Source organism: Sturnus vulgaris, chromosome 7 (genome assembly GCF_052056855.1).
Source record: "Sturnus vulgaris isolate bStuVul1 chromosome 7, bStuVul1.hap1, whole genome shotgun sequence".
Lineage (NCBI taxonomy): Eukaryota > Metazoa > Chordata > Aves > Passeriformes > Sturnidae > Sturnus > Sturnus vulgaris.
In genome coordinates, this window is record NC_142249.1 from 14,594,953 (window position 1) to 14,619,969 (window position 25,017).

Below are 25,017 nucleotides of genomic sequence, written 5' to 3' on the forward strand. Positions count from 1 at the left end.
CGATGGTGTGCCTGAAGACAAAACCTGACAAGTGCACTCCTCTGCTACAGTTCTGTTCATGTACAACAGATCACGCAAAGCCAATGCTCTGTGATCAGAACTGAACGTCCCTGGTGACAGACTCAGCAATACCAGCATAGTTTTGTGCATAATACTCAAGTCAGGCTTCCAAGCACCACGAAGAAAATAAACAAAATAAACAAAAACAACCCCCCAAAACAAATAATAAGGAAAAGAAAAAAAAGCACCAAATATAAAAAAACTAGGACTTTTTATCTTTCTCTCAAATAATAAAGCCAAGGTGTCTGGTATCTGACACGTCTATGGGTCACTGAAAAAAAATTCTGAGAAAAATATCCACATTCCTCAGCACCGCTGGACTTTGGACACATACACATAAGCTTTCAGCCACAGTAAGAAACAATAAATTCTTTGCAAGTCTCTGACAGAACTGCATTCTCTGTAAGACCAGGGATTTAACCACCTCACAAATAAAGAGCCCTCCTACAATTCTACCCCCCCAATACATTATAGAAAAACAAATGTGTGTCCTCTCACCCTGAGAAAAGACTGCTCTGAATCTTCCAGACTTTATCTCACAGAGAAAAACATTCAATGCTGAAACCAGACTGAGGCAGTCTGGATTAAACAGATGGCACTCTATTTAGAACAGTTTCACTGTTAATAACATGATAATGGCATTCCTCCTGGAAATCTTCTCATGCGCTTCTAATATCCCTATTAAAAAACCCTGAAACCCAGAAGTAGATTTCTATCAAAATGCCGGCATCATGCTGTAATGTTTATTCTCATGTTAATAAGAGTATCAAAAATTAATTTAACAGTTTATATTCTGCTAAAAAGAAACAATATTGTATTATATACAACTGAGGAATAATTTAAGTCTTTATAAGTCACTGACTGTGTAGTTAACTTTTACCAGTCCCTTTCCAGATGAAGTAGACTATGTACTCAAGTTTGATGAACATAAAAATAATAGTAATTAACCAGATACAACGACAACTGACACTTCACTGTCACACAGCCACACATGCAAACACCGAGCTCCCGACACAACTACTCAGTGAAACCAAGTCACCACCTCACTCAAGAGGCAGCGGTCAGGAGAATTCTTCACTTTCACTTACCTTTCAGTGCACTTCCAGGATTTCGGGACGTCTCCCCGCTTCTCCTATGGAAACAAACACCAAGGTTCTTTTAAAACATACCCACTGAAAACCGAAACTCGGCTCCTGGCGCCAGCCGGGCTCGCTGCGAGCTCCAATTTCTCCCCCAGCTCCTTCCCCTGCCGAAGCGCGCCTCGAGGGCGGGCAGCGAGCGGGCACTGCCCGAGCCCCGCCACCGCTCCCCGCGGGCAGGGCGGGGGGCCGGGGCTTACATAACCGCGGGGAGGAGACCACTGTCCGAGCGGAGAGGAAGCGGGAAGGGGACAGAGGAGAGGAGCAGAGCAGCAAGGGCAGGAGAGGGAGCGCGAGCGGCGCGAGAGCTGGGAACGGTTCGCGCCCCCGCACGCACAGACCCTGCGGGGCTTCCGTCCCTGCCCGCACCGCCGGCGGCGACAGACGGCGACGAGCAGCCCGCGAAGGATGGGAGATCCTCGTTCCCGGCACCGACCCAAGCCCCGCCACCCCCGGTGCCGGCCCCGCCGCCCCCTCACCCCGCTCTCCTCCTCCGCTGGCAGCTCCAGCCACCTCCAGCTCCGCACCTCAGCAAGGCGCCCGCCCATTGGGCCACGCCCCCCGCAAGAAGCCGCGCACTGATTGGCCGCTTTCCGCTGCGCTTCTCCTTCCCCCGGGGCCCTTAGCCCGCGCCGGCGGCGCTGCTCCTGGTGCGGGATTTGCCCCGCTGAGCCGTGGCGGAAATGCTGTGGGTGGCAGCGGCCCGGGCTGTGGCTTGAACAGTGGCTCTGGGGCTTCTGTGTCCGCACCAGGCCAGCGGGAAGAGCCGGAACGGAAGCTTCCCGGAACCTGCGTGGCTGGCCCGTGCTTCCTGTAGCGGCTGGTCCTCGCCTGGGTTCCGGTTCCGGGTGGCGGCCGCGTCCTGAGCAGGGTCGCGGAGCGGGCAGGTACCGCGAGCGGGGCTGGCACCGGCACCGGCCGTGCTGCTGCCACCGGGGTGTCCGTGTGTGGGCAGGGCAGGCGGCGGGGTGGGAGTGGGGGTGGCTGTCACTCCGGGTTGTGCCCTCGCTGCCCCGCTCCGTCCGACCTCTGGGCACAGCTTGTGCTGGTTCTGCTGTCAGAGCCCCCGGCTGGTGCTGCAGCGCAGCCCGCTGGCCGCGGCGTGTGCGTGACAGGGCATAACCTCCTCCCTTGAAAAAGGTGAATTTTGGTAGGAGAGAGGCCTTGAGTTTCTATCATAGGGTTGGAGCCTGGGATCTAATTTGGAGGAAGCTTTTCGGGTAATTAACAGCATTAATGCTGCTCTCCCAAATTTTCTCATGCAACGAAATCTCTCTGCTTGCCTTCACGGCCTGGAGTCATCTTCAACAGTTACAGGCTTTGAAGCTGTGTCTTGCATTCCAGTCAATTTTCGAGAAGTTAAGGACAGTGAATCCTTTCTTTGCTACCTGATACGTGTTAAAATGGGAAACCTTGGCTCAAAGAAGACTCAGGTGTTTTGTGAAAATGGAGCCTTAAAAGCTATCATTTTCTTCCAGTCCTTCATGATCTCGCTGAAAATGTTCAGCTTCACATCTGTTTTTAAAGAGAAACTTAGTATTTTTATAGTTCTCTAAGGTGTATGGAAACAGAGCATACATTTTTCAGCCTCGTCAAGCTACTGGTAAGGTGTATCCCCTTGTCCATGTGTCTGTCCTGGCACTGTTGAATGCCACAGTTATATCTGACTCAACTGGAGGCAGCTGAAGAGGAGCTGAGGAGCAAAGTCTGTTTTTGTCAGGTTTTTCTTCAGAGCTTAGCCTTGGTAGCTTTCTCACACCTAAGTCAGAAATTTTTACTCTGAACCCTTGTGATTATTCTGGAAAGTCTGGAAGCTGTGGGGGGCTGGTGTTGCTGAAGTGCATTTACAGACACTGGAAACCATTGGTTTTCTTACACTCTTCCCTGGCATAGAAGGCTGGCATAGGTGCTCCGTGAGTGTAGCAATGGTCATAACTTACAACACCGTAATGTTTAAGTTTGCTTTACTGCACATTTTGCTTTACTGTGTGTAATCACCAACCTCTGAAACACAGCACAAAGTCTCTTAGCTCTTTGTTTCACAGAACAAAGCTGTTCTGTTTCTTCTTGTTGCCTCCCTATCTTTCCTCTACAGGGGATTGTTCTTTGCAAGTGTATAAAAATAAGATGATGCTCTCTGCGAAGTAACCAACTGACCTTTTCCTCCAGGTATGGGACATGGAAGTGACCACGGCCATGGCCATGGCCATGACAAAGTGGAACTCCCTGACTACCGGCAGTGGAAGGTGGAGGGAACTCCCCTAGAGGAGGTGCAGAGAAGACTGGCTAGACGGGGTCTGAGGGATCCATGGGCTCGGTAAGTGCAAGAGCCTCAAAAATCATCTTGATGTGTCATCTGGTAGCATCAACCAGACCTTGTCATTGTAGATAATTCTTTCTTCAGCAAAACCAGTGAAAATTAGTCAGAATTTCGGCTAAGTCTTTATTTACTTTTTGCATGAAGGTCACACCTTGCATCACCTTGACCAGTTTCCCTTGTGACGCAGCCTTGTACTTTGTGATGGTTCATGCTGACAGAGATCAGGCACAATGACCAACACCTCATTTACCAAATTAAGTTCTGCACATGTGAATAATCCTATCCTTCTCTGCAACGAGATGATGAAGATGATGGAACTTGCACTGACATTCTGAGTAGGAATAGCATTCCTCATATACAACAGAAGGCCTTTATTTGAAAAGAAGAAATGTACATGAATACAGGATGGAATTGCATTCAACTGTGAATGACATCATGGAGAATCAGATTTTTACTTCTCATGCTACCACTCCACAATGAATATCTCCTCCTTTTTAGATGTTTAGGCAGCTGTTAAAACAGAGCTTAATGTATTTCTCCCACATCATGAATTATGCAGTACTTTGTTCAACCACCCTTTCAGCTTGGGGGATATAAATACCAAATGTCTTGTGCTGAGTAGTCTGGTCCTTCTGTAAGGGAAAGGTTGCATGAACAAACTGTTCCAGGAGTCTTCACAGAAAAGGCTTTGCTTCAAATCACTACAAGAAAAATGGAGGAGGAAATAGGTAATCTGTTAAAAAGTTGTTTCATGCTTCATGCTGTGGAGGGATTTGAGGTTGACAGCACTTTTTTCTTTTCTTTGGAATAGATTAAAGATGTAAGCATAAAGTAAAACATACTTTTAATGATGATAGGAATCATTTGAAATATCAGCCCTTAAAGAACTTTCCAGGCCTGTTTGCTTTTATCTTGCCTCTATTTCTGTGGAGTGCAAGCAGCATAAGCTTGTTTTCCCTTTGGTTCAGACAAAATTGTTTTCAGCAAGCAAAAGGCTTATTCCCATTAAAAAAGAAAAAAAAAAAAAAAAAAAAAAAACAAAACAAAGAGTTTAATATTCCAGGTTATTTTAGGAAGCGCTGCAAAACAACACACTGCAAAAGAATCTGTAATATTTGTTGCCTCTCCAAGATGAAAGAAAATGTTTGTTCCTCTGCTAAAAGAAGGGAATTGAGCCAATCATATCAGGGTTCAAATAAGGAACAAAGTCAAACCGGAAGCATGAGATGATTCCTCTGGAACTTCTAAAGTTTTATGTAAAGTAGTGTGTCAATTCCATGGGACAGTACAAGCATCATGCCAATTTTTCTTAACAAATGAGAAATAAAATATCATACTACTTGCTTCAGTAGTGTGGCAGAAGATTGCATTATTAATGTCTTGCACCACAAGTCTTGAAGAAGTCACTCTCTAGAGCTCCCTCCCCTTTGGTATGCTGGGTTCATTTTAACAGGGAATCTGCTTTCAACCTTTATGGCACATGCACATTAATGTATATATTAAATACAAAATAAGCTCTGTGAAAGACGTTGCATTTGGAAACTTTAAGTCTATATCAATTAGACCCTATACTGGCACCTAGAAGATACTCGTCTATGCCATTATGCTTTCATCTTGATTTACAAAATCCATCTGCACAAGAGGATTATCTGAGAATATAAATATCTGCCCCTCTTGTTTTAACCCCCATCTCTTCTCCCAAAATGACAGTTTTTATTTTATTGCTTAGTTATTTTTCCAGAAGTGTGAAGTTTTTACATACCCTGTAGCTCAAGCTAAACACCATCTTTTCTTTTTAAACACCGTCTATCTTTTTAAAATCATCTGACTCTCGTATAGTTAAGTGTTTTTTGTGAAACAGAAAGTGCCTCCACACTAAGATGAGCTATCTATGCCTGCATTGTAAAATGTGACTGTGCTACATACTGTCTAGCACAGTGACTAGCCTTTGAAGTTAGCCCAATCCATGCAAGTGCTAGTGGGCTCTGATTTGTTACATATATATATATATACATACATATATATATATATATATATACACACACACACACACACACACACACACACACACACACACACACACATATTCTTGTTAATTTGTATCACTGATCTTTTTTCCTTTGGTTTCATTTTCCTTTCTAGTAATGAAGTCTGGAGATATCATGGTGGCTTTGCAAGACCTATCACCGTAACAGAAATCTTTACCAGGGGACTCAAGTGGGGAGTTGCAGCTTTTGTCATAGCTCTGGGCATTGAATATACACTGTTTCCTCCAAAGAAGAATGGAGGCCACCACTGAAGATCAAATATGACAACTTAATACTTACTAATGATAAGCTGAAGCATACATAAGCCTGCTGCTCAATCTGTACTTAAAATGTGCATATTAAAGTCTATTACAGGCAAACCTGTGTTTCTTTGATTTTATTATACTTTTGTGGAAGGATCAAAAAACATGGCCAGAGCAATTTAACTGGCTTTGATCTGGGGAAAAAAAAAAAGAGCAAGATAAACTATCAGACGAATGCTTTCCAAGCCCTGCCAAGATTCTGTTAAAAGAAACTGAGAAGTTTGTTGCTTTTGAGAGAAAATTTGTACTATATTTATTAGAGGTTTAATAACTATTATTTCCCCATAAGTGGTAATGAATGACTTGCCACTTCTTAGAAGTGTTTGTTACTAGTCACTCTTATGCCTCTAAATTAAAACAAATATTAGCTTAAAGCTTTAAAACTAACTCCAGACTCAAAGTATATGAAAGTATCAAAGCTTATACTTAACCCATTTAATTAGCCTGGCAGACACTATGCACCAGAATAATCTGCTGTGTAATATCCAGACATCAAAAATTATGTTGCTGCCAAAAGTAGAATAAAATGTTTAACTCAGCAATAACTGTACCTTATACTAAAATGTCTTCCACCATACTTGACTGTAATGAGAAGAAAGAGAACATTTTTTTCCTCTGCTCTGGTGTATTTATCGATTTACTTATTTTTACATCTAGTGTCTTTTAGCCATTTGTTTTAATGTCCTGGTTTTTCCTTCAATTATCTTAGCAGCTCCTGGAGTGCTTTAAGAATGCCTGGAATTAAGACTACAGCAGAAAAGGACCTGTGGGCAGTATATGCCCTCTGCAGTACCAGGAATTATAATTGTCTGAATGTCTTACTGTAAATTTTGTTATGCCATTAGTAATAAAGTAAGGAGGATACATTACATAGTTTTTCAATCCAAACAACAGGCCACCTGTCACTGAAATGAAAAGCAAAATTAGACAAGTGAGAAATGGTAAATGCCACTAAGCGATTACATAGTGTACTTCCATGGTGAAGAAATCGAAATTTTTAAACAATCCTGTCAGAAATTGCAGGTTTACGAGAAAGTTTAAGGTCCTACCAAAACAGGGCTAAAATATCTTTTTTTTTTAATGTATGTATTCACATACAATCCTTCTGAGTGAGATTATAATAGAGCTTTATTTTTAGAGACATTAAACAACATCTGTGTGAGTGCAGATGTACTGTACAGTGGGGTTTGTCATCTTTGTATGACATTGCTCAAGGCACTGTTCATAGTGCAAACACTCATTTTAGTGAACTTTTGCCTAATCCTCTTCCCAAACATTCCTATCCAATTGCATCATTCCCTGAAAAACCAAACAATAACCTACTGTGTAAGGTCTGTTGCACAAACCATTTCTACTGTCCCTTAGGTACTCTTACCCAGACTATGCATTTTCAAAAGCTAATACTCACTGTTTTCTATCTGGTTCCAACTTTCTAGGGAGTACTGAGTTTCAGATGGTTGTTCAGAAAAACAAGCAACAGTTAATTATTACAATGTTAATAATTGTTACTATGTTACTGATGTTAATAATTACCTGCAGTAGAATCAGTCTTTTTAAATGGTATAAGCCTTCCACTTCACTGATACAGCAAATATATCAAGCATACTCAGTTAGACTAGACTAGTTTTGGTAAAATTTATGCATTTGTGAATTAAGGTGGTATCACTTGGTGGTTTAATAGCCAGATGACAAGCACTGCCCTAAATAATTGTCTTTAATTTATGATGAACATACTTTGCTAATCTTGCAGAATATGTCTCATCATTGTTACGCATACAATACTCACAAAGATTTTCTTTCACAGGTATAATAATACCAGTCCTGCCTGGGAATGGAGCATTTCCTGTGTATTAAAATAATAGTACCAAATCTGTCTTCACTGTAACCATAGCAATGTCTGTCCTTATATTAACACAGCCTTTCTACCAGTATAGATATTTTACAGTGCAAAAACCAGGGTCACAAACAGCAGTTTGTGATTGCAATACCAGTCAGGAAGCTCTTTTTGTATCATAAGGTCTAAAAAAATAAAACTGATGATGCTCCACTTTCTGAAACGCAGGCGGAAATCTGTATGGAACCAATCCAAGGAGAAATTGTGCATATTGGGTGGTTGGTTTCCTTCTGAATCAGCTACATCTTAATAGCGGGGTTACTGTGATAGCCTTGAATGATTGATACTACAGTGAGAGCCTGACCATAAAATTTCAGTAAGAATGCAAGTATTTTTTCAGAACACAGAGCTGCCACTTGGTACAAATTGTGGTATGGGCAAATATTTTCTGTCTCCTTTTTCCCTGCAGTTCCAAAGACAGCGTGACTTTTCCTGTGTGCTATTCCAGAGTACTATTTTTAGCAGCACAAAAAAAATGACTCACTGTTTCGTAAATGCTTTGAAATCCATTGAGCTGGGAGTTATACGTCTGATTTCACCATATATGGAGGTGGCTTTTGTCTAGTTCAGCAGAAAAAATTTAGATTTTAGGCCTTTTGGAGAGCAGCTCCAGCTGCATCCCGCAGTAAAAAGCTTCATGGAAGTTGCTCGTTTAGGTCAAGGGAGTAGCAACACCCAGTTTTCAGGAAGAAGGTGTTACGCAATATTTACTTAAGATTATACAACGGGAAGTATAAAACTTTCACACAGCTGTACATTGTCCTCACAAATTCAGAGTGAGACATGAGCCATACCTGGGGTTACGGCTCGACTCCTGCCAAAGCACGTGCCCACACTGACCGCAGGCCTGTAACCCTCACCGAACCCTTGCTACTGCTTTACAGCCCGTAGGGACAGCACAGAGCCTGTTCGGTCTGTGCCCACACCAGCAGCGGGACAAAAACACCAAAAACGCCAAAACCACAGCCTACGAACGCCTGTGCACACGCTGAACTCGGGACCGCGCCGCCGCCACGGCCTCCCCTCACGGCGCTGACGCCGCCGAGTGCCCGTTCCCGGGACAGGTGCCGGGAAACGCCACAGGCCTGTCCCGCCTCCATCCGGTTTTGTTTGTTCAGCCCGACTTCCGTCCCCAGGGGTACAGCTGGAAACAAAACTAAAACCACTATCGTGCATTGCCCCTCCCCCGCCCGGCCCGGGCGCTGGACCGGTACCGCCCCGCCTTCGCCCGGCTCCAAATGCGGGACCTAGCTGCTGTAGAGACCCCCCCGACGCGTCTGGGTGCGTTATACCTTTCCCCCCTCCTTTCCCCCTCCTTCCCCCCACACCTCCCTTCCCAGCCTGCGCTTTCAGCATGGGCGGCGCAGCTCCCCGTGCTCCGGGACCGGGGCGCCGTCGCTGCTCACGGCCAGAGCCGCCCTGCAGAGCCGCAGCGTCCGGCGGGGCTGCAGCTCGGCCCGCGCTCGTGGCCATAACCGAAACCAAATGTGATTTTAAATGACGTAGTTAGAAAGATGACTAGAAAAATGCACAAAGCACGTTTAGTAGTTGGGATTTTTTTTCTTTGGTTTTGATTTTTGGGGGGTTTTTTGGGGTTTTGGGGTTTTTTTTTGGCTTTTTTTAATTTGAAGGACTGGCATGTTAAAACAAAGTAGCGTGATCATTCTAGTTCACATCGGGAGAAAACTATTCAAGCGTAGTAAGAAATGCAATGGTTTCCACGGAAATTCCCTGTTTTTCCTGAGTGCGTTGCACAACTCTTGTTAGAGGGCGTAGAGCAGTGAGGAAGTAGGGGCATTTGAAAGCTATGGAGCACGCTTTGCAACTTTGAAAAATGCCAGATGGCCCTGGCTCGAGGTGCGGTCCTTCCGCCGCCGCCGCCTCTTCAAACAATGCGGAGCAGAGGAAGCACAAAGCGCAGCCAGTGCTGCCCGTATCCAGGTCATCTTCTGTTCCCTCCTTCCCATCTTCTGTTCCCTCCTTCCAGCACGGGCTCTGCCCCATGAGTTCGTCTTGTGAAAGAAAGATAATTTCCCAAATCAGAACGACACCCACTGGTGTCATATCCTGGGGGTTTTTTTTCTGCAAAGATGACTGAAAGGTTCAAGATACAAAAGGCCAGCAAGGAGCTAACTGGAGCCTCGTGGGTGTTTGTGTGAAATTTTGGTATGTTATTTCCTGCTCCTTTGCAAGGATGTTAAAAAAAAAAAAAAAGGCACCTGATTAGACACGTGCATGAACATGGAAATTAGTGAGGCAGCTTTATGTCTGATGACTATGAACTTTTTTATTTTGTCTTAGAAGATGAGCTGATTTTTCTCTCCTCTCTGTAGAGAATTTACATTCAATAAGTCATCTTGTTACAGAACCCAGATAATCAAAAGCTAGTCTTCTGGTTTTATGTTGTGATTGCTTTTTTCTTTAACTTTTGCAGCTATGATAACTGTATCTGTGATGTTTGAAAAAGTGGTCATCACATGGGAGAGTGGAGCATGATGCCCTTCTTCCCTTGTGGATCTGGCTAGGACATACACACACGGAATGTATCAGGCTTGCCCCAGTCCTGTGACATTCCTGCTATCAAAATATGGCACACGGTTTTGGGATGCAAAGTTACAAACTATTTTAGTTTATATTAAAAAATCACTTCCTGTTGCTCTTAATCATTCCCCACACAGTGCCCAATGAATGTATGTGCACAGCTGGTTTTCCTTTTATTTAGAACATCCTTCCTGGTTCACTGCAGTAATACAGAAGAATGGTCATTTTCTTTGGTTTTCTCACCCCCATAATATTGGGAACTAGGCCACCCCCCCCAGTAATTTGTGATCTTGATATTTGTCCAGCAGAGAACGAGTTGATGTAATCACTGGAAAATCCTGGATGGAAACCAATGTGTGCTGGGTCTGGATCAGTGACTTGGCAATGGTCAAATGCCTGATTTCCAGTGTTGTGAACAGATCTGCATACAGGTAAGATAATTTCAATACTGATAGTATAATCATAATTTTTTTATAATGAGCATGTGATGTACCATATATAAAGGAAATTCACAGAAGATGATTCATATGTGTGTTTTGAAGGCAGGTTATTTTTAAGTCACATATAAATGTTAATTTTGCATGCCTGAAATTCCAACTCGGTAGGAAATTCCTCCCTAACACACATCCCCCCTCTATTTTTTAACTAGTTTTAACAGATTAGAGAAAAAAATCAACTGGAGTAGTTAAAAAGTTTTTCTGGTATTTCCAAAAATTACCAAAAGCTGTTAAACTCCTGTTTCACTTTAGAGTTAAACTGTGACTTCAAGTTCTTTTGAAAGTCCCAGCTGAATGGACCTGGGAGATACTTCCATATGAAGGTGCCTTGTGCTTCCCCCTTCTTGACTGCATTATGTCATTAAAACAGTGTCATTCTATAGAATTCTCACAAGTGTTTGATGCTAGATTGAAAATAAGTTAGCAATAAATAAGCTTTTTTTTTTCTGATAGAAAACTTTCCAAAACATTACAGTGCATGAGGAGTTTCTCTGTTTTAGATGAATTTATCTCACCTGCTTAATTATAGACATTTTTGATTGTAACTTCCAGAATGTGTAACAAAAGGATGAAAATGCTGTAAAAAATCTTATTCAGGTGCTAGAATCTTTTGGTATATTAGGCTTTGAAGTTGAATTGGCGTTTGCTTTCCAGTATGGTTTAAAAAAAACTCTGCAATATAGTGCTTAAACTCTGTGGAAGGACTAAGATTTGTCTTTAGGTTTGCTCATCTGCCATTTCTCCATGTATGTAATGGAGGTCAGAGGAGGTTAGATAGAATTTCCATAGTTGGTGGCAATGGAAATTGAACACAGCACCCTACTGATTTTGTTAATCACAAGGCTGGGGATTTTTCTAAGTTTGAATTTTTATTACAGTTTTCAGTATGATGGCACATGAATGTTTAGTGATGAAAAAGGTGGTATGTGGCTTATCTGTACCTTCAGAATTAACCAATTTGAATATTTAAAGTTGGAGCATTTTCTTTGAGTGGCTCTTCAATCTTTTTGAGCATGGAGGGTGTGTGTGGAAAATCCTTTTAACCCCATGTTGGAATCACTTTAAATGATGTTAATAATAAGAAAATCCACACACTCCTGAATTTACAGATAATTAGTGGTTTAAAAATTACATTATTATATTGTTGCTCGGAAAAGACCAGAGCTTTCGGAAATACTTAATCTATCACTCATCAGGAAGCTGATGACTTTTGTTTCACTTCCTATGGAATATACAGACTCATGTTAAGGTAATTTACTCTAAGAAGAACTTGCATGTCTTTCTGATTAGTATGACCTTCAAATACTTTTAGTTTTGTAATGAACAACTGGGAGAGTCCCTTGAATAAAGGATGTCTCTGTAGTATATGTTGGAGAGTTAGCTGAAGGTGAAACATTTCAGATAGGAGGGTTAACTGTGAACTTGTCCAGCAGATCACTGATTTATTGTCTTTTAATTCTGTCCCACAGAGCTCTCCTTGTAAAAATGCACCTAGTTAAGAATGAACACGAGAAGTTCTGTGGTAGACACAGGCTTCATGTCACGTTGGTTTCCAGTTTAAAAAACCAGTAGGCTGGCAATTTTAAAGGAGCAGCAGCAAAGTGATGACCAGGTGCCAAGTGTCAGCTTCCGTGATTCATCAGATTCAAGAAGAACTGGATAAAGAAGAAGAAGAGATGATGGTTTTCCTCTGCAGAGACCTTGCTCCTGACTTGGCCACTGCTGATCTTAAAGAGATCTTGGTGGCTTTGAATGAGAGGGAGAAACTGACTCCTGTTGGCTTGTCTGAGCTGTTGTACAGAGTTAAGAGGTTTGACTTGCTGAGGAGGGTCCTGAACACTGAGAAAGCAACAGTGGAAGCTCACCTTGCCAGGAGTCTCAGACTTATCCCTGATTACAGGTAATATATTTGTTTCAGATTTCAAAGCTGTGCTATCTTGTTCAAAATAAGTGGTTTGTTTTTTTCCTTTGTTGGGGGGGGGGGGCAGTATGGGTGAGTTGTTTTTTTTATTTATTTTTTTAATACTTCACAAATTCAGAGAATATTTATTGAAGGTAGAAGGAAAGCACTAAAGTACATTGTATCCAGAGTTATAGTTAAAAGAATATGTCAAGTTCAGTCCCTGAGTTAAACTTTAGTAGTTTCTTACTAGTCATGGCATTAGAAGCATCTGTATTTAAGGAGTCTGTGTGTTTGTGAATAAAACCAGTGATGTTTGTAGAGTTCTGTATTAGCAGCTAAAAATGACACTTTAAAGGAATACCATTGGTTAGAGATATTTTCTGCTTTGCTTTGGGCACACAGCCATGTAGTAGAGCATTTCTCAAGGGACCTCTCTGTTACTCATTTTACTCCATTAGTTTTGAAAGACTTAAATTAAGAAATTCCAGTTATTTTCTTTTAGAGACTTCAGAAAGAAATCCATGTACTTATAAGGAAGATTTTCCTGTATTAAATTCTCACTAAAATAAAAACCCTATAACTAATAGGTAAAAAAGTTAGGGTGTGTTCTGTTGTCTCATTCTCTCACTTCATCTCTATTAAACATTAAGGAAACTTCTGTTTTCCTAACAGTGGCTATTACAGTGGCTGTCAGTCTGAAAAACACAGGTGCTGATTAGCAAGAGTAGGTGTTTTATAATTGGATCTTGAAACAGGGTAGATTTTTTACCTGTTTATTAGTTAAAAATGGTAGATTAAGACTGGAACCTGGGGAGAAGTTGAGTAGTTGGGAAAGGGAGGAATCTTGCTGCAAGCTAATTCTTTAGCAATATCTCAACTTTATTTCAGGGTACTCATGGTAGAGATAAATGAAAATCTGGAAAAAGAAGAAGTGGGTTCTCTTGGTTTTCTACTCAGAGATTATGCACCTCGTATGAAAATGGCAAAAGATAAGGTATGTTTTCCTTCTGGCACTCTCCTCTGGAGCCAAGAGATATTAAAATAAAAAAATAAGTAGCTACACAGCAAAGGAAATGAGACAATACTGCAAGGAGTATTGAGGCAGGAGTACACAAGCATCAGGAAGCAGACAAGGAGTTGTGGCTTCTATTTCATTATGTTGATTTTTAATTCAAGGAAAGAAGCATGGAAAACTAGTAAAAAAAGTAAGAGGGAACAGTGCTTGTTCTAGTGTATGGTGGTTGAATTAAATCCATGGGCAGAAGGCATTTTACAGAACTCTTTCTTCAGTATTTCTGATCTGAAAGTTCATGTAGAATGATCTCAAACCAATAACCATTTGAACTGTATCTTGAATTACAAGGTCACTTTTTGTTTGTGCTCTGCTTCACTTATAAAAGAACAGATATATTTAATTACATCTTTATACTTTTGCATTCTGAATATTTGTATTAAGTCCTCCGGGAAAGCAGAAATTCAGTAGAGAGGATTCAGACACCTTGACCACTGTGCATAGAAGACTGAAGGTTTCTGTCTCTGAGTTTTTTTTTCCTTTTCTATCTTCAGGCTAAGAAGGAGAGAGGCCCTGAAAATTTCCCAAAGCTTTTCTTGCCTCTTGCTTTGTGGCATGTGAGGTGACATTCCTAGTGGCTGGCTTTGTAGCAAAAACAAAATGTAAAACTGTTTCCTCAAAAATTTAAGATTGATTTTTAAGAATATCGCTTTGTAATTTTTACTACTCCTGTGATAATATCAACAATTCTTATGTCTCTCAGATAATTTTCTTAGAAGGTGTAATGTCTCTAATTGTTTATACAGCCTTTATGACCTCTCCATGGTATTTTCTGGGTTGCTTTGTTACTTCTGGTGGAGAATGATTGATGTGTTTGGGTTTATGTTGCTGTTCTAGAGTTTTCTAGCTCTTATAATTGACCTGGAGAAGCTAAATTTGGTGGCTCCTAATCAACTGGATTTGATAGAAAACTGTTTTCGAAGTATTCACAGGATAGACTTGATTAGGAAGATTCAGAAGTACAAACATGAAGGTAAAATGCTCTTTTTGCACTAGTTAATCTTGATAGCAACAATCAGATGTACTGAAGATAAAACTTACAAATGACTTACAAATAAGGGAGTTTGCATTCTTCATAGATTTAGGCTTTTAAACCAGTTGAAATGTCATAGTGTGTTTGTGTTTCTGTTAAATTTGCAGCTTCAGTGTCCTCCGTTCATTCTCAGCCAGTATATGTAAATGCTCATCAGGCCTCTCTCCCTAATCTCAGTCTGATTGATCCTCCTTATCATTCAGGGGTAAGTATACAAGAAGTGAAACAAATCCTTTATTTCTAAATATTGCCAGACTTTAAAAGGAGATCCATCTTTCAGAGCCTGAGGAATGAGAGATGGATAGTGACTAAAATATTGCTTAGTTTATTTCTGTTATTCCTGTTACTTGCTGAGTTTAGGGTCTGATTTATATCATCTGACTGAGAAAGATGCTCTTTAAAGGACTTCAGTGAATTTTTTTCCTACTAGTTGAACATATAAAATCTGTTTCTTGAAAGTTTTTCTGTACTACACTGTGGAGTGAAAAGTTGTGCTTTGACTGTTCTTTGCAAACCATACTCTTCTTCTTTGTACCTCTGGACCTTTCAGGGAAAGTAGCTTTTAATTTTTGAAGCTGAAAATTATAGCTTTTTTAAGCAGAGACTTTCAGAGGGAAGGTTTTGTGGTTTGTTTTAAACTCAGTTTAAGAAAATATCTGAAAGTATCTGAAAAGTCATCAAATCCTATTGCATGGAGTATTCTTTATATTTGGGTTACCTCTGATATTGTGTTAGTCCTTGCTACGTTTGATGAGATCAGTTGTCATGTGTTCAGTAAGCATGCAGCTCCCTGCTGCTGTATAGGAAACAAAGTTCACATCTTCAGAGGCTTTTCCCTTCTGTTCATGACAAGCTGGTGATTTTTTTTGAGGAGGAGGAGGAACAGTTGGGTGTTTATTTTATTTGACTGTGCGCTGGTTATATTTTTTAATCTGTTATGTTGTGATTCTGTTTAGCTGATAGAAATTAATCTAAAATATCTTTTTACTGAGGAAGAAATACTACTGTGTTTTATTTTGGAACACGTTTATTAATTCTTGAAGGAGAATAGGAAAATTACGCCTTTTTCTTAATTTCAGATTCAGAATGAGAACACAGAAAAATTACAAAATGGAACAATTCCTTCTCTGGGTAAGAGCATTTTATCAAGGTTTTGATAATCTAAAAGAGCCAAATGATGAATGTCATTACATCAAAAGGACTGTTTGATAGTTGTGTTCATGACTAACCTGTTAATAACATCAGGAGCAGAGAGTATTTGATACTTCTCAGAACTAATCCTGGCCTTACTGTTTGGTCTTGTATTTGCTTTGCTTGTGCTGCCACATCTTAAAACATTCTTAAAAATTGCAAGCTTCCACTGTCAAAATTTCTTAACAGAATAAATACTTCATTAGTAAAACCATGAGTAAGATTGACAAGCCAGCTCTGGAAGCCTGTGTAGTGCAGTTCTGCCCATTAACTCTGGAATAGGAAGTTTTTGTGTCAGTTCAGGACTGAACTCCCCACCAGGCAAGCCAGGAGTTGTGCATTGAATACCAGGTTCTTTCCATGTATATTGTTTTCTCTGGAAACCCCAAATACTTCTCAAATATGGTGATTTTAAAAATTTGTTGGCTGAATTCTTTCAGTGTAGAAGACATTCTTTGTTTCTTTTAGTCCCAAGCAATGTAGAATGAAATCCAGATAACATTTTAGAGGTGAATAATTTAGGGATTTTTAAACTTCAGTAGCACACATAGAAACTAAGAGGTCTGAATGGGTGAGAACTTTGCTGAAGTAGATACATTCTTCTTTATAACTGATCTAGTGACAAAAACATAGCACTGGTACTTACATACTGAGATTACTTCTGTATGTTTTAACTGCAGCAGAACCAGTTCACATGTCCATTCAGGAGTCAGGATCAGTGCCACATAAGGTATGTGCTTGTGTATATGTGTGCATGTAAATAAATATAACTTCTGTGAGTATTTACTTTCGTTTTCTTTGTGTTTCATTTTGAGATTTCCTTGAGTTGTGTAATGGGTACATCCTCAGCCATAAACAGGTTCTGTGAACTGTTTTTGCAGAATATATTTTAAATATAAACTATTTGCTGCTACTCTTGAAGCAGCAGTGTGCAACATACATGTATATATGATGTGCACACAGAACTTGTACATTTATTAGTGGAGGCCAAATTAAAACCTGTTGAAGGTCAGAATTCTTGCCACATGCATTAGAAATCACAGAGCTTCTTTGCATGCAGTAAATTTGTTCTTGATTCCCCCCTCGCCCCTCGCTCTCCAGGCAGAAGACAGACATGCTCTGGGTACTAATGAAAAGAATGGCCGACTGCTATTTGCACCAGCTCTCCTGTAGGTCAGGAGCCATTTTTCATTCATTCATTTGCTTCAATCAGTTCTCTTGAGAAGAGAGAGGAATTGTGATAGAGTCATTATGGATTATTTAGGAATAAGGAGGTTGTTCCACTAAATAAGGAAATAAATTTTCTGATGAGCAGTGCTTGCACACCTGAAGAACACAAAAATTCTCTACATTTACTGTGTTGGCTGTACAAAGCTTGTACAGTTTTAGTCTCTGTTTAAGAATCTTTATGGTAGTGAGATTGCAGAACAAAAGGACACAAAAAACTAAGCCTGTACTAGAAATAGAGGGAAAAGAATCATTAGTCCCTTTCTTCTGATTTTTTGTTGTGTAGATAAGACACATCACAACCCAGTACATAGATTCCTGCTAGCTACTTGATGGAGAACAACAGAATGTTATTTAATAGATCTGACATAAAATTTGAGAAAGTAATATGGTCTAAAAGTTGAGAAAGTGATGTATTAACTTTGTAATTGTCCTTTCACATTTCTCAGATGTGTGATGATTCTTACAGAATGCAAAGTCAACCTTTAGGAATATGCCTGATAATAGATTGTATTGGCAATGACACGGGTAAGTCTCTGGAATTCGAAGTCCCTTAACTTGTTAATCTTGGATAATTAGAACAATTTAGTTTAAAGAATATAATGCACATTTACCAGCCAGATTAGGATAGTGTTGTCCCAGTCATTTAATCTACCAATTCTAGTAGGACTTCTAAAGCAAAGAGTTGGAAGGGCTGACATCAGGTTAAAACCAACTGTCCTAATTACTGGAGACAACGCTTGGATTTTTTTTTTTTGGTGCAGAATCTCTGAAAGAAAGAATTTGGAAGAAGATAGACAGAATTTTGGGAGGGACAAAAAGGATGTTCAGCAACCAACAGAAAAATTAGGCTTACAGCAGTTATACAGCAGGTTATCAGCAGAGATGGTAGTGTTTCCCACCAGTTAAAAAAACCAAAACCAAAGCTGTTGTGGATTTGAAGGGCAATCATATTGGACAGCAGAAATTTTTAATAACCATGAGGTCCTTTATTAGGTCCTTTATTAATAATGCACCTGGGCTTCTGTCCTATCTTGCACAGTTAGCTGAAAATGTCACCACAGTGAAACTGAAAGTGTCACCACAGCTGTCAGAGTAGTCACAGCCATGGTTGAAATGTGGGAGTTTCCTGATTGCTTTCGTAAAATCCTAGAATTAGATCTTTGCACAGTCAAAAACATCCCTCACTCTCTAATCACTGTAACACGTGAGGCTAAAAATAAAAATGAAAAATGAAGATATTATTTGCAGTCAGTTCTGTAATAGGCTGGGGGAATTGCTGATGTAGTTGAAGGGCAGCAGTTGTGGAGCTCATACACAGAAAGTCTGTACCTCAGATATTTAAAGTCGCCAGTGCATTGTCAGCATTTAACACGATAAAAGGCAAGACTTGCACTGAAATACATTATGGTGCTAGTGAGATTCAGAGGAGACAGGGCAGATGGCATTGCTTAAAGGAGTTTGCTAGAAAGGCAGAAGAGTTATGCCACACTATTCTGAAGTCTGAGTACAATGAAGAAAAAGAAGAGGGCAAGGAAAACATTAGAAATTGTATCTGTGGCATCCATTAGAATCTGTAGCTGTCCCAAAATTTAATCTCAAGAAGGTGAACCAGTAATAGATACTGTAGGATTAAGAATTACAAAACTTTATAGTGCCCAGTGTAAACAGCATGAATTTATCAAATGCTGATAAAATTCAAACTGAAATGAACCTTGCTGTTTTGTAAATAGCTGTTTTTGATTTTCTCATTTGGAAATCAGTTTTAATCCTTACGTTGTAAACAATGAGGGGAGAAAAGCTTAATGTTTTATGTAGAATGGAGATGCTGAAAAGTCAGTGGAGGTTTGTTGGGAGGTGGCTAGTGTTGAAGAAATAGGTAGTTTCCAATCTCAGACTGCAGCATGTAATGCTGTGGTATGTCTTGCCTTAAAGTATCCAAGGCTTACCATGTATAATTGGTGATTAATTGTTAACTAAGGTGTCAGCTCTAAGTTTTTGAATTGTTTTTTTTAAATGGTGACATTTAGGGTGTGTGGTGACTAAGGTGACACCAGGTTTTGTATTTGTGTGTGCATGTGCATGTGCCAGTGAGATCAGGACATTACAGGAAAAGCATTCTCACTGCTGTAATTCTCCTTTTGTACATGTACTGCTACCCCCTGACTGAGGGCTTCAAATGAGTGTGTGACTGCAAGACCGTAGTGATACTGAATAGTCTGAATTTTGAGAGCATGTTTTACTGCATAAAATAAGGGAGCTTTATCTTTCTATTCTCAAATTAAAAATGTCTGGACAGTTCTTGAATTATTTTACAAATGTAATAAAACCAGCAGAACTGGAATGAAACTAATTCTTTTTTATCACCTCACTATAGTATAGAGTTTATATCTACCCTTTATTTTGCAGAGGAAAGTTATGGGTTCTGTTTTCTGTGTTCACTATGGGCTTTTTGGAGAGAGCAGTGTGGTAGCACAGCTGCTTTGCTGCCATTACCTCTGAAATAGCCCCTGCTAATTAGGGCTTGTTAAACTTTTGAAGTCAAAGACAGCTATGTGTAAGCTTCCTATGTGTGTAAGGCATTTTACTTAAACTTGATAATTCTTTTCCTACCAGAAGCTGTGCATGGGCAATGTATACGTGCTTTATACTGAAGATACAGTGCTACAGCTATAAGTCATAGTAGTAGCTTGTGGTTCTCTGAACACTTAATACCTTTGGGTTTAACCACCACGTATCTGCTTTCAGTCCCATATTAAGAAACATCCCAAGTAGTTATTCTGATCTTAGTACATTTTCCTGAAGCACAGGTTAACACAAATATAGTAAGAGTTATGTCTTGGAGTCTGCTTACCTAGCTACCTAGTTAATTTCTAACTCGATGGAAAGAGTTTATTATTCAGCTTTCTTTTTTGCCTGAAAATGCCATTCTGTGCCAGTTAAGACTCCAGTGTCCATTTTTCACCTTGAGCTCACCACTTTAAATTTTAGGAAGCAAAAATGATTGCAGCAGGTTCATTTTTGACTGATGAAAGAAAACCTCTCTGTTTCTTAGGTAGTTCTGTATATCTATAATAAGCATTCTGAGTAATTTTGACAAAATAAAGTGTGAAACAGACTTCCTATGCTGTCCAGATCACTCTTTATCATTTCAAGTGTGTTATTTCTTGCCTTATATTTTAAGTCTTAGGAATTTGGAATACTGGCTCATGTGGCTGTGGATTGTGAAACAGAGAACAGCGTCTCTGCTGTCACGAAACATGTAACTCACAGGAAAGACAACATGCATATAGCACCAGAAGTATGTAATATACTGTGCTCAACACCAAGTACTCCTAACTTTTAAATTACTGTGATAAAATAAACTATTTCGTTTCAATAGCAAAACACTGTAAATACTGTAGTTCAGTATAGTTGAGATTGAGCTTTGGTGTGCCTTTGTTTAATGACATCTTACTTCTTCTAGATGTGTTGGAAGAGACCTTCAGAGGCTTAGGCTATGACGTTCATTGTCACAGATATTTAAATATTAACTCCATGAATCAAACATTGCTTGAAGTTGCAAGGTGGCAGAAGCACAGAAATTGTGACAGCTTCATTTGCATATTGGTCAGCCGTGGAAACTCTCAGAGCATCTTCTGTACAGACCACACCTTCTCTGGATTCCCTTTGGAACAAATAAAGAGATACTTTACAGCAGACTCATGCCCTGGACTCCTTGGAAAACCGAAGCTTTTTTTTATTCAGAGCTATGTTGTGCCAGAAACTGAGCAAGAATGTACCAGTCTTTTGGAAGTTGATGGGAAGGGTGAGACTATCAGTGCTGAAGTCACTATCCCCCATGCAGCAGACATCTTTTGGAGTCATTGTAAGGTGGATGTGTCTACACTAGAACAATCACCAACTTCACCCTCATATTACCTGCATTGTCTGTCTGAACTACTCCGTAATCCTTATAAAAGGTAAATTAAAATAAGTGGAAAGAAATAACCTTTTTTCTATGATAGCTTATTGTCATGGAGAATGAGAAACCTTAAATTTCATCCCAACTGGTCCTGAAATGTGTTTTCTTGCAGTCCTAGTCTAAAAGACAAGTATCCTCACACAATTGCATAGAAAGGTAGCCTAGACTAGGAGTGAAGTTTCTGATTTTGAAGAGTAAAATTAAAGTGTGTTATGGCACTGGGGTTTGCACAGTGAGAAGGGAAGAACCTGTCCTGGATGATGTATGTCAGTGCTTTAGACGGGATTGGAAATCTTCCTTCCCCAAGATAAATAAATTCGGTTAAATTGAGGATTGCCATGCATCATTAAGAAGAGCTGTGCTTGCAAATATAAACGGTCAGTTCTTAAATTCAGGACAAAGGCAGTAGAGAGGGAAGGATTTTCTACTTTCCCTTTGCTCACAGAGCCAGCTGATCGCCAATATGTAATCTTGAATTTAAACTATCGTAAAACTTTTGTCTGCTTAAAGAGATCAAAAGGATTCTGTGCAAAAGTCAGATGCATTTGGATGTATAACTTACCAGCAAAGGTTTTACATATACAGCTGATCTACCAGGGAGCTAACAGCTGTTATTCAAGGTAGTTGCAGTGCTAACACTTAGTACTTTTTACAAACCCTAATGCCTTGTCATGAAATCACAGATCATCATGTCAGCATAATTAATATCACAGCAATGATTTGGATCATAAGAGTTTGTCTCAAAATGCATGTACAGCCTTACATTTTAGAGGTCTTGCCTCTGCAGTACAGACTGAAATTGCAAATTTTCTCCATGCTGAGTCTCAAGTTATCTTCCCTCCTGTGAATTCTTAAATGGTGTCTTGTTTCATTCTCTAATGGAATGCTTTTGCTTTTGTTGCTGCAGGAAACTCTGTATATTGTCTATCCATATGGAACTGAACAAAAAAGTTTATGATTCGAATATGACCGCTGACCCAAGCCAACAATACTCACTGCTGCTCCAGCACACACTGAGGAAGAAACTTTTTTTTCACACTTAACTGCTGTTAAACAGTACATAACTGAAACAGTTAACAAGAAGCATTTGCTATGATGCAAACAGTTTAAGGCATACTTTTACTTTATGCATTATTATTTCATGTATATCTAAAGTGCCTGTTGCTTCAAAACACAGGAATTTAAGCATTTAGTGTGCAAAGACACTAGATTTTGTATTTTAATATAGTAGTCTCTGAAAGCTTGGATGAGAATGGTAGCTATTGTATAGCAGTGCTACATGTCTTGCTACTGAGTACAACAGGTCAACAGAGTGGAAATAGATCTAAACTGTATAGCTGTTGGTTTTTCCATGAAAAAGCAGAAGTGTTTTTATATGTTTCATGGGTGGTTTTAACATATCTCCAAGCCGTTAAACAAATACAAGCCAGCCCAAACCACTGAAATGTACTGATTACTTTCCCCTGCACCTAATAGTGGCAAAAGTATCAGGAAAGCATTCCTACCCAGTAATGCCAATGCCAGATCTTTGCTAACAAGTTCTGGCTTGCATGCATCTATAGACTGGCAAAATAAAAGGGAGATAGAGCTATTCTTTTCAATAATCTGGATTCCATCTGTTTGCTTCATTAAAAATTGCATCATTAGAACTGTCCACAGCACGCAGGAGTTCTGTGTTAATAAATGAGACAGTCTGCCGTGCTTTGGGCCAACTAGGTTTTCTGCTGATACAAAAATGAGTACATGTGACAGGACATTAATCTGCCACACAGTTTAAAAATACGGGATTTTTGGCAGATGTCTTGTGGAAGCTGAAGCATGATTCCCACTTGTTGCACCAGGAATATTTCAAAAAGATACCAAGGATACAATAAAAAGATACTTTAAAATATTTGAACTTAAACGTAGCAGCCATGGGCCTTTAAGACTGCATTATGTTAAACACCCCACCCTCACTGCTTTTGCTTCTGAAAAGAAAATGCCTATATTAATTCATTTTTTCCTAAGTGCTCTTGTTCTTGTGAAAAAAAGAAAAGGTAAAATTGACCTAAATACAAATTTTTTTCTCCAACGTAGCAGCTGTCTAACATGAAAAGTTCAGTTAACCTTACTTGTGTAACCTGGATGGGTTATATTGAAGTTTATTGCACTGAACTTGGTGACATAAAGTAGATCACTTTAGTAAAGTAAATATTTAATTTTTACTCCTAATAAAGTCTCCTGGGCAGGAAGAAAATTCAAGGCCCTGGTGTCTCTTGCTTAGCTTCTGGTTAAGTTTTTAATAGAGAAAGAGAAGGATACAAAATGAGAGATGTGAAATCTTAGAAGTTACTTTCTGTGGTGGTGGGTAAATTAACTAAATGGTGAAACAAATGTTTCCTGTGGTTGTAGAAATAAGATGTCCTTTCAAGTTACATATATCTAAGTAATGTTAATAAATGTGATCCTCTTCAGAGATTAACTTCACTTTCCAGTTTCCCTTACTAGCTTTTGCATTTGACAAACACTTCTGCTACCCTATAGACAACCAAAAGCAGGGAGAATGGAACCAAGAGGAGGCAGATGAGGAAAAGAAATGTGGAAATTTTAAGCAGGAACAAGAAGGGGAATGGTAGGGACTATCAAGAGAAGAACAAGTAGGGGAAAGATGATTCGGAAGAGAAATACAGTATCAATATTGGAAGGAAAAGAAAACAGGAAAAAGGAAGTGAATAATAGTGGCTATCCTTACAGACTAATGATGTGGTAAATTGGCTGATGTTTTGTGGATTGGTTGGTTGGGCAATGTGATGCTAAATGCAACTATTTACTTAAAATATTAGCAGTAGAATATATTCTGCTTTTACAGTTTTGTGACAAGCTTGGTTTGGGGGTTAAGAAGTATATATGTTCTTTGCCTTACTGCAAGACACGGTAAGTAAAGTCCATGTCCCTTTTGTAAAGAAATTATGCAGAAATGCAGTTTTGAAAAACTAGAGGCTCACGTAATGAACCCTTTGAGTGGAAAAGGAAGGGACTCTGTACAGCTGCTTGGTTAGAAGGAGTTATAACCCTCTAGAGAGTTGTGGGGACAGACATGTATTGTGCAGTTCATGGGTGTCAGATACTGATTTTTTATGCCGATCCTCAGTAGACTCTTAAACCATAATCATAAGCTATCTATAGTCATACATCTAAGCAGTATTTATTGCCTTGACACCTCTCGCTGGTTTAAAGAATGTCTGTTTTTCAGCTTCTGTATTTGAAACTGTAAGACACTATAATTAGATACAGATTAAAATATGTGGATACTGAATAAAATTTTTGTATGCAGTCAGACTGATTGTCCCTGTCTCTCTCTCTAGACCATAAAATAACTCTGAAATTCTTAGTCTGTGTATCCTGCAGAGCTCTATAACTTATTAAATTTGGCTGTGAAGTTTACAGCTCTATAAAAACGAGTTGAAGTAATAAAGGACAGAAAAACTTACAGTTTCACCAGGTAGCTCGGCTGCTCTTGGTGTGTTGGACAACTTTTGGCATGAGCAAGGAGACGCTTCCCATCGTGTCTCCATTGACCCGAGGTTGTGGGGGCATACAGGTGACCCCGGAGATGCTGAAGGCCCCGAGGAGCCTGCGCTGAGCAGAGTGTGCTCACCTTCCTCCTCCTCCCTTTACTGCAGCGGACACACAGACCCACCTACAAATGGTGTTGCAGCCCTCTCCCACAAGCACGGCTCTTCAAGCTTCCTTCCGGTGGGGAAACAAAAATTAAAGTAATGTGCCTAAACTGTTTGAGGCCTTTTTGCGATGTAGCCTACTTTAAAATGGCTTGGCAGCAAAAGCG

At 39.9% G+C, this 25,017-nt stretch overlaps 3 protein-coding genes across 6 annotated transcripts in view; 2 read left to right on the forward strand and 1 right to left on the reverse strand.

Annotated features, from left to right (window-relative positions):
• Nucleotides 1-1,756, reverse strand: part of HYCC2 (hyccin PI4KA lipid kinase complex subunit 2) — a 43,213-nt gene extending 41,457 nt beyond the window's left edge. For both annotated transcript variants that reach the window (XM_014879427.2, XM_014879425.2), the window contains exons 1-2: nucleotides 1,679-1,756; nucleotides 1,149-1,192 (exon numbers count right to left, since the gene is read on the reverse strand). The gene's annotated coding sequence lies outside the window, so the exon portion shown is untranslated. The remainder of the gene's footprint in view (nucleotides 1-1,148; nucleotides 1,193-1,678) is intronic.
• A 41-nt stretch (nucleotides 1,757-1,797) lies between these two features.
• On the forward strand, nucleotides 1,798-5,926 carry NDUFB3 (NADH:ubiquinone oxidoreductase subunit B3). The gene is made up of 3 exons (XM_014879503.2): nucleotides 1,798-2,086; nucleotides 3,369-3,516; nucleotides 5,662-5,926. The coding sequence occupies exons 2-3, from the start codon at nucleotides 3,371-3,373 to the stop codon at nucleotides 5,816-5,818; spliced, it is 303 nt and encodes a 100-aa protein (XP_014734989.1). The 5' UTR covers nucleotides 1,798-2,086; nucleotides 3,369-3,370; the 3' UTR covers nucleotides 5,819-5,926.
• Nucleotides 5,927-8,865: 2,939 nt separating this feature from the next.
• CFLAR (CASP8 and FADD like apoptosis regulator) lies at nucleotides 8,866-24,509 on the forward strand. Of its 3 annotated transcripts, none has more exons than XR_015804794.1 (11): nucleotides 8,866-9,044; nucleotides 10,610-10,735; nucleotides 12,271-12,701; nucleotides 13,593-13,698; nucleotides 14,614-14,749; nucleotides 14,917-15,014; nucleotides 15,889-15,940; nucleotides 16,681-16,730; nucleotides 17,677-17,755; nucleotides 20,412-20,528; nucleotides 20,694-20,928. XR_015804794.1 is itself a non-coding variant. In XM_014879443.2 (11 exons), exons 3-11 carry the CDS (start codon nucleotides 12,406-12,408, stop codon nucleotides 22,232-22,234), a joined length of 1,449 nt encoding a protein of 482 aa, XP_014734929.2. In that variant the 5' UTR covers nucleotides 8,866-9,044; nucleotides 10,610-10,735; nucleotides 12,271-12,405; the 3' UTR covers nucleotides 22,235-24,509. The 3 variants fall into 3 exon arrangements, 2 of the variants coding, with proteins under 2 accessions (XP_014734929.2, XP_014734930.2); XM_014879443.2 differs by lacking the exon at nucleotides 20,412-20,528 and adding an exon at nucleotides 22,099-24,509 and having other exon boundaries at nucleotides 20,694-21,189; XM_014879444.2 differs by lacking the exon at nucleotides 20,412-20,528 and adding an exon at nucleotides 22,099-24,509 and having other exon boundaries at nucleotides 8,898-9,044; nucleotides 10,613-10,735; nucleotides 20,694-21,189.
• Nucleotides 24,510-25,017: the final 508 nt, after the last annotated feature.